We start from the raw sequence: 17,730 nt of genomic DNA on the forward strand, positions 1-17,730 counted from the left end.
CCTGTGTTTGTTCACTGAAGACTAATCAATAACCAGCAATAAAGATAATAACCACTGTTGAGCTGATCTCAGATCAGTGTTTCAGCTGTTGAGTTTCTGTCAGAGCGGGCACACACACACACACACACACACACACACACACACACACACTGGAAACTCTGACAAAGATCCATTTAGAGCCGATACAGCTGGCCTGATCTGCTCTGAGTGAGAGACTCTCCAGGTGATGTTGGAATTAATTAATTGGATATTAATCAGTTGAATCAATTTTCTGTAATTAGCACCAGATAATTAAATATAGATGAATGACATTCACAGTCACACACGCTGCTCGAATCTATTTTATTCTACTTTTCAAAAACTGGAGTCTTTTAAACAGATGTAGTGAATAATGTGACTGTTTCCATGGTGACAACCATGGCACCTCTGATTGGTGGGATGCCATGTTGGGCTCCATAAGGCTTCTGGGTAGTGTAGTGTCAGATAAAGAGCTTCTCCACAAAGCTGCAGATGAGACTTTATTGATCTCTGGAGGGGAGCGGATGATGTAGATGAAGCTGAGTTCTGATTGGCCGGTGGTGTTTCCATGGTGACAGCAGCCTGAGAGCACATGTCACCACCTCCATCATCTCCCAGTTTATTGAAGTGATATCAGCGTCCAGCAGAGCCCAGAGAAGTGTCTGCCTGCTGATCTGAGGTCAGCTCAGGCCTCTGACATTAAAGGCAGCTGCTGCTGCTGCGCTGATCAGACGTCAGTCAGGCTGTCTGGATCTCTGCATCTGAAGGAGGATTTAAATATCACTTACCTTCAGAACGTTACTGCCATTTCAGTAAAACCATGACTGACAGTCTGAAGTTCCTCACCAGCTGTGGAGATAAACAGGTGCAGTTTGTCCTGCAGGTGGCACCAGAGGTAAAGTCACGGAGTCCAACGGAGACGAACAACAGCTGAACTGTCTGAGTGTTGTCTGAGTTTATATGACGGATCTGAAAACGTGGCTTCACTTGTCAACAATCAAAGTTAAAGTTCAGGAATGAACATTTATTGAAATCACGTTTTCAATTCAAATGTTGCTCAGAAACTGTAAACGCACCAAAACGCTTTAAACTCGGAGTCCATGTACCAGCCCCGACCTCCAATGAACCAGCTGATTGAGGGCTGTTAGCGCCCCCTACAGGCACCAGGGAGACGACATCCTGATGCCTCAGCTGTGTTTAAGGGAAACACACACCTGCAGCTTATGATGTGTGTCAGAACACCTGCTCTCATGGTCTTCTGTTTATGTACCTGTGTGTGCACTGATGTGTTGTCCTGCTGCGTCCTGTCAGCAGGGGGCGCAGTGACAGACCGCAGACATGGACACCACCACGTCCATCAAGATGACCACGCTGGCCATCCAGAACCTGTTCAGCTACGTGGAGGAGGAGAACCTGGCTGCTCTCAAGGCTCACCTGGACCGCTTCAAGGAGGTGGACGGACGCAGCGACGTACGTGTTTCTGAGGATTTGTTGTTGTTGTATTTGTTAATACATCTCTAATAATCCTCTAATAACCAGATGAGCAGTGTTGTTACTGAGCAGTGGTATTCAGTCCTCAGTTCTAAACTCCACCTGAGTTTTAGTCATTTTTGATAAACTCCTTTCTTCTTATTTTCATTACCCTAAAACATATGGTTTTAGTCATCTCAAGCCCATTCTTTATTTTGTTCACTGTGTTTATGTTATATTTTTATTTCTACATTACATTTAATAGAATTTATATTTATGTATTTCTAGTTTTACATTACTGTCAAGTCAAGTCAGATGTATTCCTGAAACATCACTTGGAATGGTTTCTTTCTCATATTGATTTTCTCTCTTTGGTTAAATTCATTCTTTTCTATCAACCTTTTGTATTTATTCTTTTTTGATGTTGTTTCCATGTGTTTTCTGTCGGCTGCTGCCGGTTCATCGTGTGTGTGTGTTTGTTGACAGAACGGTCAGACTCCTCTCATGCTGGCGGCGGAGCAGGGCAGCATGGAGATCGTCCAGGAGCTCATCAGGAGAGGAGCCAACGTCAACCTGGACGACGTGGTGAGCAAATCAAACACACCAACGCACCGAGTCAGCCTTCATCCTCCTGCTGTTTGCTGCTTCATGTCTTTCATGATGTTCCAGTTTCATGTCTGTGTTTTCTCTTATGAATAATTAACATCATTTATTCAAACTCCCCCAGTGGAATTGTAAAAGTACCTCTCTGCTCTTCACCTCGGATGCTGTGGTTGCTAGGAGACAGACAGAGTTAGTCATTAGGCCCCTCGGTGATGCCTTGTTTCCGTGGTAACGCCGCCTCTCTCTGCGTTGTCAGGACTGCTGGTCGGCTCTGATCTGTGCAGCTAAAGAGGGTCACGTGGAGGTGGTCAAGGAGCTGCTGGAGAACAGCGCTTACATCGAACACAGAGACATGGTGAGACGACGCAGGCCAGCAGTATGCGCTAAGATTCATGGGACATGTAGTAGGGCTGCGTCACATCACCTGGAGTTAACACACCTGTGCAGGTCCTCCGTCCTCTCAGTGGAGCTCCTATTAATGTTTTATACTGAAAGTAGACAGAAGATTATGAATTATGAGTAATTTTTCTTTAACATGTTCAGTAAGAACTCTTTTAGGTACAAGTAGTTTGTGTGAAACATCTGTTGTGACCAAACTACGTCATATTATTTATTTTGGGTTGTTTTGTCTGTTGGAGTTAGAGTTAGTTCTACATGCATGAGCTGTTGTCCTCCGTCTCATGTTGTTGTGCTGTGACTGTGTGTCAGGGAGGCTGGACGGCTCTGATGTGGGCGGCGTACAAAGGTCGTGTGGAGGTCACCGAGCTGCTGCTGGAGCACGGAGCCAACCCCAACACCACAGGACAGGTAACACACACACACACACACACTCAAGGCTTCATGAGCGCAGCTGGACTGTCCACGTGTCCCTAATAAAGTGACCACTGAGTTGATTAAGGTGAAGACGTCTGAACTAAAAACAACATGAAGTGATGAACACACAGCAGATAGAGAGGGAGGACAACCAGGTCTGTCTGCCTGTCTCTCTGACTGTCTGTCTTCCTGTCTGTCTGTCTCTCTCTCTGACTGTCTCTCTCTGTTTCTCTCTGTCTGTCTCTCTGACTCTCTCTCTCTCTCTTTGTCTGTCTGTCTGACTGTCTCTCTGACTCTCTCTCTCTCTCTTTGTCTGTCTGTCTGTCTGTCTCTCTGACTCTCTCTCTCTCTCTTTGTCTGTCTGTCTGACTGTCTCTCTGACTCTCTCTCTCTCTCTCTTTGTCTCTCTGTCTGTCTCTCTCTCTGTCTCTCTGACTGTCTCTCTCTCTGTCTCTCTGACTGTCTCTCTGACTGTCTGTCTGTCTCTCTGTCTGTCTCTCTGACTGTCTCTCTGTCTGTTTGTCTTGCAGCAGTACAGTGTGTATCCGATCATCTGGGCTGCAGGTCGAGGACATGCTGACATCGTTAAAGTGCTGCTGCAGAACGGAGCTAAAGTCAACTGTTCTGACAAGGTGAGGAGCTAAGACACAACAAGACACAACACAACAACACAACAAGACACAACAAGACACAACAAGACACAACACAACAAGACACAACAAGACACAACACAACAAGACACAACAAGACACAACAAAACACAACAAGACACAACAAGACACAACAAGACACAACACAACAAGACACAACAAAACACAACAAGACACAACACAACAAGACACAACAAAACACAACAAGACACAACACAACAAGACACAACACAACAAGACACAACAAGACACAACACAACAACACAACAAGACACAACAAAACACAACAAGACACAACAACAACAATTTTCCTGTGTGTGTGTGTGTGTGTGTGTGTGTGTGTGTGTGTGTGTGTGTGTGTGAGACAGTATGGGACCACTCCTCTAATCTGGGCATCCAGGAAAGGACACTTTGACTGTGTGATGCATCTGCTGGAGAACGGAGCTGACGTGGACCAGGAGGGGGCGGTAAGACCACATCCTTCAACACACAGCTGTCATTACTACAGTACTGATACTGTAGTACTACTACTATACTGCAGTATCAGTACTATCACTTCAAAGCCAGTTGATCTAGAAAGTCTTTTATTTTGTGCTGATTGATGAAGGTCGTGTCTCACAGAGCTGTTAGTTATCCAGCTGCCTTTGGAGTTAAACACACTTTAAAGTCTCACAAAGACAGAAAAACAAAGAAACACCTCCTGACCAATCAGCTGTGAGGACATAGTGGAGTCATCGCCCTCCATCACTGGGATATATTAAATACTGTATGTAAAGTCCAATCTGCTTATAAAACATGTCCTCCAAGCAACAAGTGAAATGTCAAACAAATATTAACGTCTATAAATTAAATTGATAATCATGCCTTTATTATTTAGTGAGTGTTTTCCCTCCATCTGGTGCTGCTTTGTCGTTGTCCTGTTGATGAATAATGTCGGTCGTCTCTCAGAACTCGATGACGGCTCTGATTGTGGCGGTGAAAGGCGGCTACACCGAGGTGGTGAAGGAGCTGCTGAAGAGAAACCCCAACGTCAACATGACGGACAAAGACGGAAACACGGCGCTGATGATCGCCGCCAAGGAGGGCTACACCGAGATCGTCCAGGACCTGCTGGACGCCGGGACGTACGTCAACATCCCAGACCGGGTGAGACGGTGTGACACGGCATGAAGACAGCAGCGTCACATGTTGTAAAGTGATCAAGTTAGAAAAAAGCAGCCATTACATTTCCATCATCGTGAATCTTTTGTCAGTGCAGCTGTAGAGGCAGCAGGGGGCGCCGCTATTCTCAGAAACACTGAACATAGTGATGCAGTTAATTAATCATAATTCATCACCCACCTCACTGATGATGTGTGCTCACAGTCTCACCTTCACCTGAGGAAGACCAGGAGTCTAAATGTAGTCCTGTGTGTGTGTGTGTTACAGAGTGGTGACACAGTGCTGATCGGAGCGGTGAGGGGGGGTCATGTGGAGATCGTCAGAGCTCTGCTGCATAAATACGCCGACATCGACATCAGAGGACAGGTGAGGACAGACAGAAGACTAGTGGCGGCAGCAGTGTAACAGTCGGTAATGTGCTGACGCCTCCCTCTGCTGTGTGTCCAGGAGAATAAGACAGCTCTGTACTGGGCTGTGGAGAAAGGAAACGCCACCATGGTGAGAGACATCCTGCAGTGTAACCCCGACACCGAGACCTGCACCAAGGTGAGACCTGGACACACACCTGCAGATGTTATACCTGTACAGATGTTGGGAGGCAGAGGTCCTGACGTTGTGTTTGATGCTTCCTGTCTCAGGACGGAGAGACTCCTCTGATCAAAGCCACCAAGATGAGGAACATCGAGATCGTGGAGCTGCTGCTGGATAAAGGAGCCAAAGTGTCGGCTGTGGACAAGGTGAGAACCGTAAAGACTCATTCAAACAATTCACTTCTATTATGTCATTTTGTATTTTGTTGTAAAGATACATGTTGACTGCAGTCACTTCTTACAGTTCACACTGACCAGTGAAGGTAATCAAACTGAACCGAATGAACCGCGTGTCACAATTAGTGCTGCAGTTATTAATCATTAGTCTATAAACTTCTCAGACGCCCAAAGTGACGTCTTCCACCAGCAGTCTAAAACCCTCCTCCCTCTAGAACCCAGAGAAGAGGCGACTGTAACCTTCCTCACATGAACTCATCATGTTTTCCATCAACCAGTAAACTCATATTCACACAACAAACAAGCAGCACGTCACCTTTTCTTTGGATGATTTTATCATTTTCTCCACCTTTGGAAACTTGAATACTTACCACTACTTCCTGTTTGTCCAGAAAGGAGACACGCCCCTCCACATCGCCATCCGTGGGCGGAGTCGCCGCCTGGCGGAGCTCCTCCTCAGAAACCCCAAAGATGGCCGTCTGCTGTACCGCCCCAACAAGGCCGGAGAGACGCCGTACAACATCGACTGCAGCCACCAGAAGAGCATCCTCACTCAGATCTTTGGAGCTCGTACGTGCTTCTGAAATCTGACAACAGATCAGTGTGTTTGACAGTTTGAGTTTCCAGCTGGTGTCGGGTGATGAGACTCACCTGTGTGTACTGATGTGTCTCTGCAGGTCACCTGTCCCCCACAGAGTCAGACGGAGACATGTTGGGTTATGACCTGTACAGCTCTGCTCTGGCTGACATCCTGAGTGAGCCCACCATGCAGCCCCCCATCTGTGTGGGTCTGTACGCCCAGTGGGGCAGCGGCAAGTCCTTCCTGCTCAAGAAACTGGAGGGTAAGGGCACACACCCTCACACACACCCTCTCACACACACACACACACACACACACACACACACACACACACCCTCACACACACCCTCACACACACACACACACACACACACAGTACATCACATAAATACATATTAAAGTTCCTCCTCTTCCTCCTCAGATGAGATGAAGACGTTCGCCGGTCAGCAGATCGAGCCGTTGTTTCAGTTCTCCTGGCTCGTCGTCTTTCTGTCTCTGCTGCTCTGCGGCTCCGTCGCCGTCGTCCTCGGCTTCACCGTCGACCCGAAACTCGCCATGGCGGTCTCCCTCAGCCTGCTGGCTCTGCTCTACCTGTTCTTTGGTAAGATACGACGAGAGGACAGGAGTCTCTGTCCTGTCCCCCCTCAGTGGTGGTTTCAAATAAAGAGTCCTGTCCCCCCTCAGTTGTGGTTTTAAATAAAGAGTCCTGTCCCCCCTCAGTTGTGGTGTACTTCGGCGGGCGTCGGGAGGGGGAGAGCTGGAACTGGGCGTGGCTGCTCAGCACCCGTCTGGCCCGTCACATCGGGTATCTGGAGCTGCTGCTGAGGCTGATGTTTGTGAACCCTCCAGAGCTGCCGGAGCAGAGCACCAGAGCTCTGCCTGTCAGGTAACCCTGCTCACCTGCTCAGCACGCCTGGGAAGACGAATTCAGGGGGGAAAACAGACATGTTGAGGTTTTCCTGAAAACATACAAGTACTTGTATCGTATGATGACATTGGGGGACGGAGTTTGGATCACCTCCAGTCCTTCAGTCCATCAGTGACACACCTTAGTTTGACATCAGCTTCATGTTTCCAGCTGCCGTCATGTTTGTAGGGAAAACTGTGAGTCGCTTTGGACAAATTGTCATGTTTGGATGTTGGTGACCTCCTGAGCGCCACCTTCAGGACAAAACGTCCTCAACTCTAACAAGTAGACTTCTTTTGTTTTGTTGATAATTCTGTTGTATCAGTGAAGATGATTCAAAGCCTGTTGACCTGTCAGTCGCGTTGGTATTGACGACATCATCAGTGGACATGATGTCACGCTGATGTCATCGCGTCTTCCCACAGGTTCCTGTTCACAGACTACAACCGTCTGTCGAGCGTCGGCGGAGAGACGTCGATGGCCGAGATGATCGCCACGCTGTCCGACGCCTGCGAGAGGGAGTTCGGCTTCCTCGCTACCCGTCTGTTCAGAGTGTTTAAGACCGAGGAGACGCAAGGTAACACACACACACATGTCTCACACATCACAAACACACACATGTCTCACACACACACACACATGTCTCTCACACACACATCTCACACATCACACACACGTCTCACACATCACACACATGTCTCACACATCACACACACGTCTCACACACACACACGTCTCACACACACACACATGTCTCACACACACACACGTCTCACACACACACACATGTCTCACACACACACACACACACATGTCTCACACACACACACATCTCACACATCACACACACGTCTCACACACACACGTCTCACACATCACACACACGTCTCACACATCACACACACATGTCTCACACACACACGTCACACACACACACACACGTCTCACACATCACACACGTCTCACGCACACACACACACACACACACGTCTCACACACACACGCCTCTCTGTCTGGGGTCTCAGGGAAGAGGAAGTGGAAGAAGACGTGCTGCGTCCCGTCCTTCGTGGTCTTCGTCGTGGTGCTGGCCTGCCTGCTGACCGGCATGGCGCTGCTGGCCGTGTTTAAGGTGGACGGGGACAACCGGACGGTGAACGCCGTGCTGATCGCCATCGGCAGCGTGGTGGGTCTGGCTCTGCTGCTGAACTGCAGGACGTGGTGGCAGGTGACCGACTCGGTGCTGAACTCTCAGAGGAAGAGGCTGCACAGCGCCGCCAACAGGATGCACAAGCTGAAGAGCGAGGGCTTCATGAAGGTGAGGGGGGGCCTGACGCGGGGTGGACGCAGAGCTGCTGCTTGTGTTTAGATATATTACAGCAGTAATGCAGGACGCTACCAGACCAGTTTAGACTGAACATAATGTGGACCCGGCCTGACGTGTCCTGGGTTGGTTCTCGGGTACTAGGAACCACGTGGACCTGTTTCCATGGGCACTGTTTAGTCGTGGACATGTTGCCACTGGAGCCGGGCATATGTGGGGGAAAGTTATTCAAGTGACTTGATGCCGAGCCTCACACTTCCTGCTGCTGCTTCACATTAAAAGCTTTCCAACAGCGGGAGGCTTTTATTGTTAAAAGATTAACAAACGTCAGTGTAATTTGTGGTCCTGCAGGTGCTGAAGAACGAGGTGGAGCTGATGGCGAGGATGGCGAAGACCATCGACGGCTTCACGCAGCATCAGACAAGGCTGGCGGTCGTCATCGATGGACTGGACTCCTGCGAACAGGACAAAGTCCTGCAGATGCTGGACACGGTGAGGACACGAGACTCAACACTCACATCTCCTGGTTCATCGGTCTGGGTTTACTGAAAGTCAGATTTATAAATTAATCAGGAAAAACACATTTCACACTCATTAATAACGGACGCAACTAAACATCTGAGGGATAGAAACACTCACGCACCGTCATTGACAAACACAACCGCAGATTTTTCAAATTAAAACTGTTGAGGGCTGGAGGACTTTTACTGTGAAACATTTTGTTTTAGGAAACAGAAACAGGAAGTGTTGAGTTTGTGTCAACAGCAAATATTAAACAGAAATAATAATATGAAGCTGGCTCTCTCTGCAGCGGAGGTCCATCATTTGAGACTTTATGGTATCAAAATCATTTTGACCAAAATACACCACAAACGTTCACCTTCACAGTCGTGGATACAGGAATGAACAGATCTGATTTACACACAGACACGCCCCCAGAATGCCAAATATGGTCAGCACTTCCCTCTGAAAGTCTGTTCTGAAGATTTTAACCACGACTGCCAACAATGGTGCTGATTTCAGACTCTGATCGTCACAGCAGCAGAATCAAGCAGCGGCCTGCTGAAGACCAGAATTCTGTATTTAAATCAAAAGAAAACAGATATGAACTCTAACAGGCAGTAAACGTCGTCCAACCATCGGCCTTCAGGCTAACAGGTGTTTGTCCTGCAGGTGCGGGTGTTGTTCTCCAAAGGCCCCTTCATCTCCATCTTTGCCAGCGACCCTCACATCATCATCAAAGCCATCAACCAGAACCTGAACAGCGTCCTCAGAGACTCCAACATCAACGGACACGACTACATGAGGAACATCGTCCACCTGCCCGTCTTCCTCAACAGCAGAGGACTCTCCAGCGCCAGGAAGATGTGTGCCGCTGCGCCGGCTAACGGAGACGCCGCCACCGCTGAGGGTAACCATGGCGATAGATATGATGCCACTGTAAATACTGCTTTAATGGTTCACAAGTCAAACGCTCTGTTAGACTATCGACAATCGAGTGACGGAGGTTACAACAGCTGTCAGAGACATCCTCTCTACTGCTGCCATACTGATATTTATCTGTCTGTCTGTCTGTCTGTCTGCCTGTCTCCCTGCCTGTCTGTCTCTCTGCCTGCCTGTCTGTCTGCCTGTCTGTCTGTCTGCCTGTCTGTCTCTCTGCCTGTCTGTCTGCCTCTCTGTCCCTCTGCCTGTCTGTCTCTCTGTCTGCCTGTCTGTCTCTCTGTCTCTCTGCCTGTCTGTCTGTCTGCCTGCCTGTCTGTCTGCCTCTCTGCCTGTCTGCCTGTATGTCTGTCTCTCTGCCTGTCTGTCTCTCTGTCTGCCTGTCTGCCTCTCTGTCTGTCTGCCTGCCTGTCTGTCTGTCTGCCTGTCTGTCAGCAGGTTGGCATGAGGAGTTGGACAGGAAACTGTCTCAGCACAGTTTGGGGGAACTAACCAAGTTTGGCAGCAAGACGACTCTGAACCGCAGGGTGAGTTCAGCTCACTACAGTACACACAGTACATACTATACTACAGTAGTAGTTCTACACGTCATGTAGTACTTTTGTCATATTTGAGAGTAAAGAAAAGTAGGAGTTTGATCACGTGACCTCTGTGTTCAGGACACGTACCGGCGGCGTCAGGTGCAGCGCTCGGTGACTCGTCAGATGTCGTTCGACCTGACGAAGCTGATGGTGACGGAGGACTGGTTCAGTGACATCAGCCCACAGACCATGAGGAGGCTGCTCAACATCGTCTCCGTCACAGGTCACCCGATCACCCTGGTGTTCTTACACAGACACACCGCTGGCCTCGTGTTACCTCACGTCAAAATGATCCCAGATCAGTTCCACACAGAGAGGTTCACAGGGTTTACATGTGGGAGAAACAGAGCACTGACATCGGATCAGTACTTGGATCAGCCTGGAATGAGTCAAACAAACAGAACCAGATTAAACTGTTTCATAATGACACCTCTAATGAGCTGCTGAGATCAGACTAATAAAGTTTAATAAAGACTAATGAAGTCTGTTTTAAGAACACTGATGAAGACAAAACAGAGCAGCAGATCTTCATCATGCAATGTGGAGACAAACAGAGATGATCAGAGAGATGAACTCAGCTCAGTTCACTGCAGCGCTCTGCTCCTGATTCTGTCTTGGTGGCTTCAGTCCACATGTGAATGTGGGAATAGTGTGTGTGTGTGTGTGTGTGTGTGTGTGTGTGTGTGTGTGTGAGAGTGTGTGAGAGTGTGTGATGTGTGTGTTTGTGTGACGTTGAAGTATGAAGAAGCACAAATAGGAATTTATTTGATAAGATGATGACGTCTTTCAGTTTTGATGATGTTACTTGGTTCAGAGCTGCAACAGTTTAAAGGCCGTCAGACGGTTTGTTTACTTCCTGTTTACACCCGCAGGTCGTCTGCTGAGAGCCAATCAGATCAGCTTTAACTGGGACCGTCTGGCGTCGTGGATCAACCTGACGGAGCAGTGGCCCTACAGGACGTCCTGGCTCATCCTGTACCTGGAGGAGACCGACGGAGTCCCAGACCAGGCCACCCTCAAGACCATCTACGAGAGGTCAGAGGTCACACTCATTAGCATACGAGAGGTCAGAGGTCACACTCATTAGCATACGAGAGTTCAGAGGTCACACTCACTGATTCACTTTATTTCATCTCCTCTTGTTTGTCTTTAGACTTCCTGTCAGTGACTTTATCTCCAAATCAAACTGGTTTTGTCATTTTATTGAAACCAAGTCTGATGAAATGTAACATAATGGAAACAAGCAGTAGGGAGGGACCCGACCTGGGGGGGCAGAGACCCTCCAGCTGTCAGACTTCCGTCTTTTCTCTCTCAGGGTGTCGAAGAACATCCCGACCACCAAAGACGTGGAGCCTCTGCTGGAGATCGACGGAGACGTCCGCAGCTTCGAGGTCTTCCTGTCGTCTCGGACGCCCGTCCTGACGGCCAGAGACATCCGGACGTTCCTGCCCTGCACCGTGAACCTGGACCCCAAACTGAGGGAGATCATAGCAGGTCCTGATGCTGCCACGAGTAATAATACTACGACTAATACTGTGACTAATACTAATACTACCGATAAAACAGATAATACTACGACTAGTAATAATACTACGACTAATACTGTGACTAATACTAATACTACAGATAAAACAGATAATACTACGAGTAGTAATAATACTACGACTAATACTGTGACTAATACTAATACTACAGATAAAACAGATAATACTACGACTAGTAATAATACTACGACTAATACTGTGACTAATACTAATACTACAGATAAAACAGATAATACTACGACTAGTAATAATACTACGACTAATACTGTGACTAATACTAATACTACAGATAAAACAGATAATACTATGACTAGTAATAATACTACGACTAATACTGTGACTAATACTAATACAACCGATAAAACAAATAATACTACGACTAGTAATAATAAAAAGTCTCTCTCTCTCTGTCTGATCCAGATGTTTTCTCTCTGTCTGATCCAGATGTTTTCTCTCTCTCTCTCTCTCTCTCTCTGTCTGATCCAGATGTTTTCTCTCTCTCTGTCTGATCCAGATGTTTTCTCTCTGTCTGATCCAGATGTTTTCTCTCTCTCTCTCTCTCTCTCTGTCTGATCCAGATGTTTTCTCTCTCTCTGTCTGATCCAGATGTTTTCTCTCTGTCTGATCCAGATGTTTTCTCTCTCTCTCTCTCTCTCTGTCTGATCCAGATGTTTTCTCTCTCTCTGTCTGATCCAGATGTTTTCTCTCTCTCTGTCTGATCTAGATGTTCGTGCTGCCCGGGAGCAGATGAATATGGGCGGGGTTACGTATCCGGCCCTCCCCCTGCAGGAGGCCCAGCCCCGCCCCACCTCGGTCTACAGTCAGGTGTCGTCGGCGTGCTCGCCCTCCGCCTCCTTCAGCGGACCCTTCAACCAGCCAGCGGGGGGCGCCGTCTCACAGCAGCCTCACAGCAGCTACTACAGCGGCATGGCTGGACCGCAGCACCCCTTCTACAACAGGGTGAGTACAGGCTGCGCCCACCACACCTGATGATGCCATTCACAGGTGTGAGAGTTCTCAGGTTCAGCCTCCAGGTTTTGTTCAGGCTGAACCTGAAAAAAAGTTACAACATCGTCCCGGACTGGCTGAGTGGCAGGTAAAGCTGGGATGTCATCACCTGGTTGGCTGAGTGGCAGGTAAAGCTGTGATGTCATCACCTGGTTGGCTGAGTGGCAGGTAAAGCTGTGATGTCATCAGCTGGTTGGCTGAGCGGCAGGTAAAGCTGTGATGTCATCACCTGGTTCAGTCTCACCTGTTATTGTTTGAGTTTTCGGTTTGATTTCTTTCACAGAGCTGAGATTCACAGTGAGTCTCTGCTGTCGCCTGAATCTGGACTTTGGCTCCATCTTTGCAAAACTTGTGTAAAATTGAACAAAAGTTCGGTGAAAAATGAAGCTTTAGTGTACGAGAAGTTGCAGCTGTGTGGAGACAGACAGCAGAGAGTCACTCTGACTGGTTTTTAAGTTGCTCCTTCTTCTTGTTTCTGGTTGAATCATCTCCATGAACATTATTTTGATTTTCTGCCCCTCCCCCCCTCAGCCATATTTCCCCCATCACCTTTACCAGCTGCCACGCCCACTCGTGGCCTCCTCCTACCCATCACACCTTCATCCACGCCCTCCACCTAAAACCTCCTTCAGCCGGGACGTCACAGCTGTAAGTACCACAAACATCTGGAAGCTGAATGTGTTTTAGTTCAGTCTCAGCGGTCAGTCGTGAGTACATGTTGATATATGTTATCTTATTTTTAATTAGTCATGAAGCGCGTGGATAAAAGAAAGAGTACGGAGGACCTAAAGTGACTTCTTGAGAAACACAAAAGGAATGAATGAATAAACAGAACGGTCGAATACATGAAGAAAGTCATGTTTTCATTAGAATGAATTAATAAATAAATCAAATGCACACATGATGTATTTGATGTTTTGCTGTAGATTGAATCATATGTTTTCTGGATTATGGTGAATGTGTGAAATATAGACAATATAGAATAATAACTCCTGCTGAAACAAACAGCCGGGTTTCTCAATTTCTTTATGCATTTTATACATTCATTTATTTTTCCCACAGTTGTTTTCTCAGTTTATTTGACCAATTAGTTATTATTTCATTCATTATTGTATTTATTTCCTAACCAATCAGGTTTGTATGGAAGCTCATGTACAGAAAAGAAAAGAGGTATTGCACACTTAAAGGTGTGATCGAGCTGTTGACGACGCAGGACTCTTCCACGCCTCCTCCACTCGCCTCTTCTTCTGTGGTTTTGGGCTGTGTAAAACTCTGAAACTGGTTTTAATGTATAAAGTTGAATTTTGGTTTCTTCTTCTTCTGAAACTGAAAACAGTCATGAAATATTGTCAGCAATCATTTCCACCTTCTGTCCCGCCAGTCATCTGTGTATTCCAGATGTTTTCTCTCCAGCTGTGCTTCATTCCTCACCTGTCTGTCTGTCTGTCTGTGTCTGTCTGCCTGTCTGTCTGTCTGCAGTATAAGGTTTCATCTTTGAAAAGGAAGCAGGTATTGAACTCTCCCTAACATCACCTCCTTCCTTCAGCTCCCACATTCACACTGACTCCCTCCGAAGTGCTCTGCCTACTACAACTCCCAGCATGCTCCTTGCCTGGACTAGCCTGTAGCCTCAGTAGAGTAGTTGGACATGTTTGATCTGCTCAGAGTGAAGACCTATCAGCTTCTTGGTTTTAAAACGTTTGGTTTGACCTTTGACCCCCCCCCCCCCCCCCGCCCACACACACACACACTACCCCTCCCATGCACTGTAAAAAATGTTGTTAAATGCTGACTGTTGTTGCTTTGTCCTGGGTGTGAATTATTATTATATATATATATATATTACATATGTATTGATGTATATGTATATATATATGTGTGTGTGTGTGTGTGTGTGTGTGTATATATGTAAATATTCTACCTGAGTAAAGCAACACCTTCCTTCGGGGAATATAAACATGTTTTAACACCTTTTCCTCTCAAACATGCCAAACTGCTAAATCCATCGGTGTTAAATAAAGAACTAAAGTTCTCTTCTGTTCTGTAGAATAGAAACTTCACTAACGTCTCCATGGAAACACTGAGTTCAGTGTTTCATTCAAACTTTTAGAATGAAGTTTTCAACATGCTTCGTGGCGCTCTGCCGGGATTCAAACCTGTGTGTGTTTGTGTTCAGGGTTCGGCCTCCGTGGTGTCGGGTGCTCCGTCCGTCCTCCTCAGCTCCATGACGACGGAGGCCGTCTGTGAGCGCGTGCGGCTGATCGAAGGCATCGACCAGAGCATGATGGTGCAGTATGGCGCCACCATCAGGAAGGTGAGTGACATGACTCCTCACAGCGACGGAATCTGCTCCCACAGCCGTTTGAGGCAGGGAGGGGTTAAATGAGACGAAACGTTTTGACGTGTTGATTTTCATTTTCTCCGTCTTGTTTTCAGGCGAACGTTAACGGCAGAGTTTTGTCTCAGTGTAACATCGACGAGCTGAAGAAGGAGATGAACATGAACTTTGGAGACTGGCAGCTCTTCAGAGCCACGGTCAGTATGTAGCATGTTAGCATGTTAACCAGCTAATACACTAAATGTTACTGTAGCAGGCAAACATTAGCATGCTAAGTTAAAGGAACATAATATTTGCCTGCGTTTTATCTTCAGAATGCTTCATGTCATGTTCCAAGTGCCGGCACAAAACTTTAAAAAGTGAAAATATGAAACACCTAGAGTGAGTAGTCGCTCAGGATCTACTCACTAGCTGTGTGGATGCATATCGTTGTCGTATTATTGAGAGCTGTTTACAAGGTCAACAGTGACCCTTCGTGTCCAACAGTCCTGATTAGATTCAGTAATTCAGTGACAAGCAACAGAAAATATCTAAATGTTTATTTCAGACCTCTGCTCTCTCGGTTAAAATCAGACTCTCCAGATGTGGACTTGTAACAGTTTCAGGTCTGAACTTGTCCCCTCCACCTGGCTGCAGGTTCTGGACTTGCGTCACATAGAGAGTCAGGTGCTGCACGAGGACGCTGCCAGTGAGCAAGGCAGCGTGGTGGGCGTCCACGCCGAAGCAGGACGGCGAGCGGTGGCTCCACCCCACGCCGGCGCCGCCACGGACGCTTCGCCGATGTACAGCTTCAACCTGAGCTTCGAGGAGCTGAGCACCGTGGGACTGGACGAACCAGCAAGACACGGAAACATGCAGTGGATGGTAAAAAGCAAACAGTTACCTGAAGTTACCTCTCCAGCTGTTTGGTTTCATTCATGTTTTTTTTCAAATACATACTTGTAGTTTTTATACATTTGTTAAAAGAATATTTTTTATTTACGGACGATACAGATATCTATTTCATATCTATGAAAGAAGAGTCCACAGAAGTGTCGAGGAAGAAGGAAGAAGAGGAAGTGTCAGTAAACTCTTCTTCTGTGCTCTGTCTGTCCTCAGGGTGGCGCTCACCGAACCGCCAGCATGACCAGCCTGAACTCCCAGGAGTCCTCGAACGACATCTGCAAGCTGACGGACATGCAGCAGGCCGAGTACCGCAACGCCTACCAGGAGTACATCGCCCAGATGGCTCAGGTGGAGATGAGCGGCGGTGGCGGCGGAGAGAGGCCCGTCCAACCACAGCCGGGACAATTCATGACATCATCATCAGAGGACAAGAGCAAAGACGGCGGTGAGCAGGACGGACGCAAATCCTTCGCCAAGAGGAGCAGCGCCAAACCGGCGGCAGACAACGCCGACTTCGCCTCCAATGGCGACGCGCTGGACCCCATCACAGAGGAGGATGAGAAGGGAGACCACGGATCCTCCAAGTCCCTGCTGACCCGCAAGACTTCGGCTGAAAGAGGCGGGCTGTTCCAGGGCGCCACCGACCTGAAGATGAAGGCCGGTGGTGGGCTGCGCTACCAGAAGCTGACCAGTGATGATGAGGAGTCCGAGGAGTCAGATAACGCTCCCCTGCTGAAAGACGGCAAGAAGGTGCTCGACCCCAAACTTCCTGGCGGCTCGCTGGCACTGAAAGGGAAGGACTACCTGTCGGACGCCATGTTGGACAAGAAGGACTCATCGGACTCAGGCGTGCGCTCCAACGAGAGCTCCCCCAACCACTCGCTGCAGGACGAGGAGGCGGACCTGTCGCAGCTGGAGAGGGCCAACCTGATCGAGCTGGACGAGGAGAGCCTGGCCAGGAAGCGAGGCCTTCCCAGCAGCCTCAGCGGCCTCCAGGACCCGGCCGTCGCCCGCATGTCCATCTGCTCCGAGGACCAGTGCAGCCTGCTGGCCAGTAGCCCCGAGGAGAGCTGGCCCTCATCCAAGAGCTACAACCTGAACCGCACGCCGAGCAACGTGACGCTCAACAACAACACCAACGCGCAGCAGGGCAACCGCCCCCGCCAGCCTGCAGAGAGCTCCACCTCCTCCTCCAACCCCACCTCCTCCTCCTCCAGTGATGTCATCATGTCCCCGAGCTCCGGCACCTCCGGCACCACCACCACCAGGCCGGGGCCGAACAACGAGAACGTGCGAGTGGTTCACCTGAAGAGGGGGCTAAAACCCGGAGACCCACCGGAGATCTGCGCCGTGTCCTCAGACACCGTCACCTTCGGCGAGGAGCGGGAGAGCATCCTGTGACCTCACAGGGACCCGTGAAGATCAAGAGAGCACTGAGGGTCCACCAGGAGCCGCCTCGCAACCTTCTGAACCAATCAGAAGCTTGTAGGTAGACTTTTAGATTTGCTTCACGACTCGTCTGAAACCTGCTCTGCCTTCAAGCCTCTGATGGGATGAGAAACATTCAACGAGTCTTGAAAACGCCAGAATTCAGCTGCTGTTTGGCTAAAATTGAAATATTTTGGATTTTAAAACACTACAAGC

At 48.3% G+C, this 17,730-nt stretch overlaps 1 protein-coding gene across 3 annotated transcripts; it reads left to right on the top strand.

Annotated features, from left to right (window-relative positions):
• The first annotated feature begins 1,356 nt into the window (after positions 1-1,356).
• kidins220b (kinase D-interacting substrate 220b) lies at positions 1,357-17,507 on the top strand. 3 transcript variants are annotated; one of them, XM_070926123.1, is made up of 29 exons: positions 1,357-1,488; positions 1,975-2,073; positions 2,348-2,446; positions 2,800-2,898; positions 3,435-3,536; positions 3,923-4,021; positions 4,503-4,700; positions 4,983-5,081; positions 5,163-5,261; positions 5,354-5,452; positions 5,875-6,052; positions 6,160-6,324; positions 6,484-6,663; positions 6,783-6,948; positions 7,395-7,546; positions 7,995-8,284; positions 8,642-8,782; positions 9,464-9,701; positions 10,166-10,257; positions 10,390-10,534; positions 11,184-11,346; positions 11,627-11,805; positions 12,580-12,815; positions 13,395-13,511; positions 14,343-14,372; positions 15,040-15,177; positions 15,300-15,398; positions 15,838-16,065; positions 16,300-17,507. In XM_070926123.1, exons 1-29 carry the CDS (start codon positions 1,357-1,359, stop codon positions 17,485-17,487), a joined length of 5,250 nt encoding a protein of 1,749 aa, XP_070782224.1. In that variant the 3' UTR covers positions 17,488-17,507. The 3 variants fall into 3 exon arrangements, with proteins under 3 accessions (XP_070782224.1, XP_070782225.1, XP_070782226.1); XM_070926124.1 differs by having other exon boundaries at positions 3,438-3,536; XM_070926125.1 differs by lacking the exons at positions 13,395-13,511; positions 14,343-14,372 and having other exon boundaries at positions 1,381-1,488.
• Positions 17,508-17,730: the final 223 nt, after the last annotated feature.

This window comes from Enoplosus armatus, chromosome 19 (genome assembly GCF_043641665.1).
Source record: "Enoplosus armatus isolate fEnoArm2 chromosome 19, fEnoArm2.hap1, whole genome shotgun sequence".
NCBI classification, from domain to species: Eukaryota; Metazoa; Chordata; class Actinopteri; order Centrarchiformes; family Enoplosidae; genus Enoplosus; species Enoplosus armatus.

Coding starts and splice junctions, on each gene's coding strand:
- kidins220b (XM_070926123.1), top strand. CDS start 1,357: ATGGACACCACCACGTCCATCAAGATGACCACGCTGGCCATCCAGAAC. Junction 14,373..15,039: donor CATCTTTGAAAAGGAAGCAG/GTATTGAACTCT, acceptor GTTTGTGTTCAG/GGTTCGGCCTCCGTGGTGTC. Junction 15,399..15,837: donor GGCAGCTCTTCAGAGCCACG/GTCAGTATGTAG, acceptor ACCTGGCTGCAG/GTTCTGGACTTGCGTCACAT.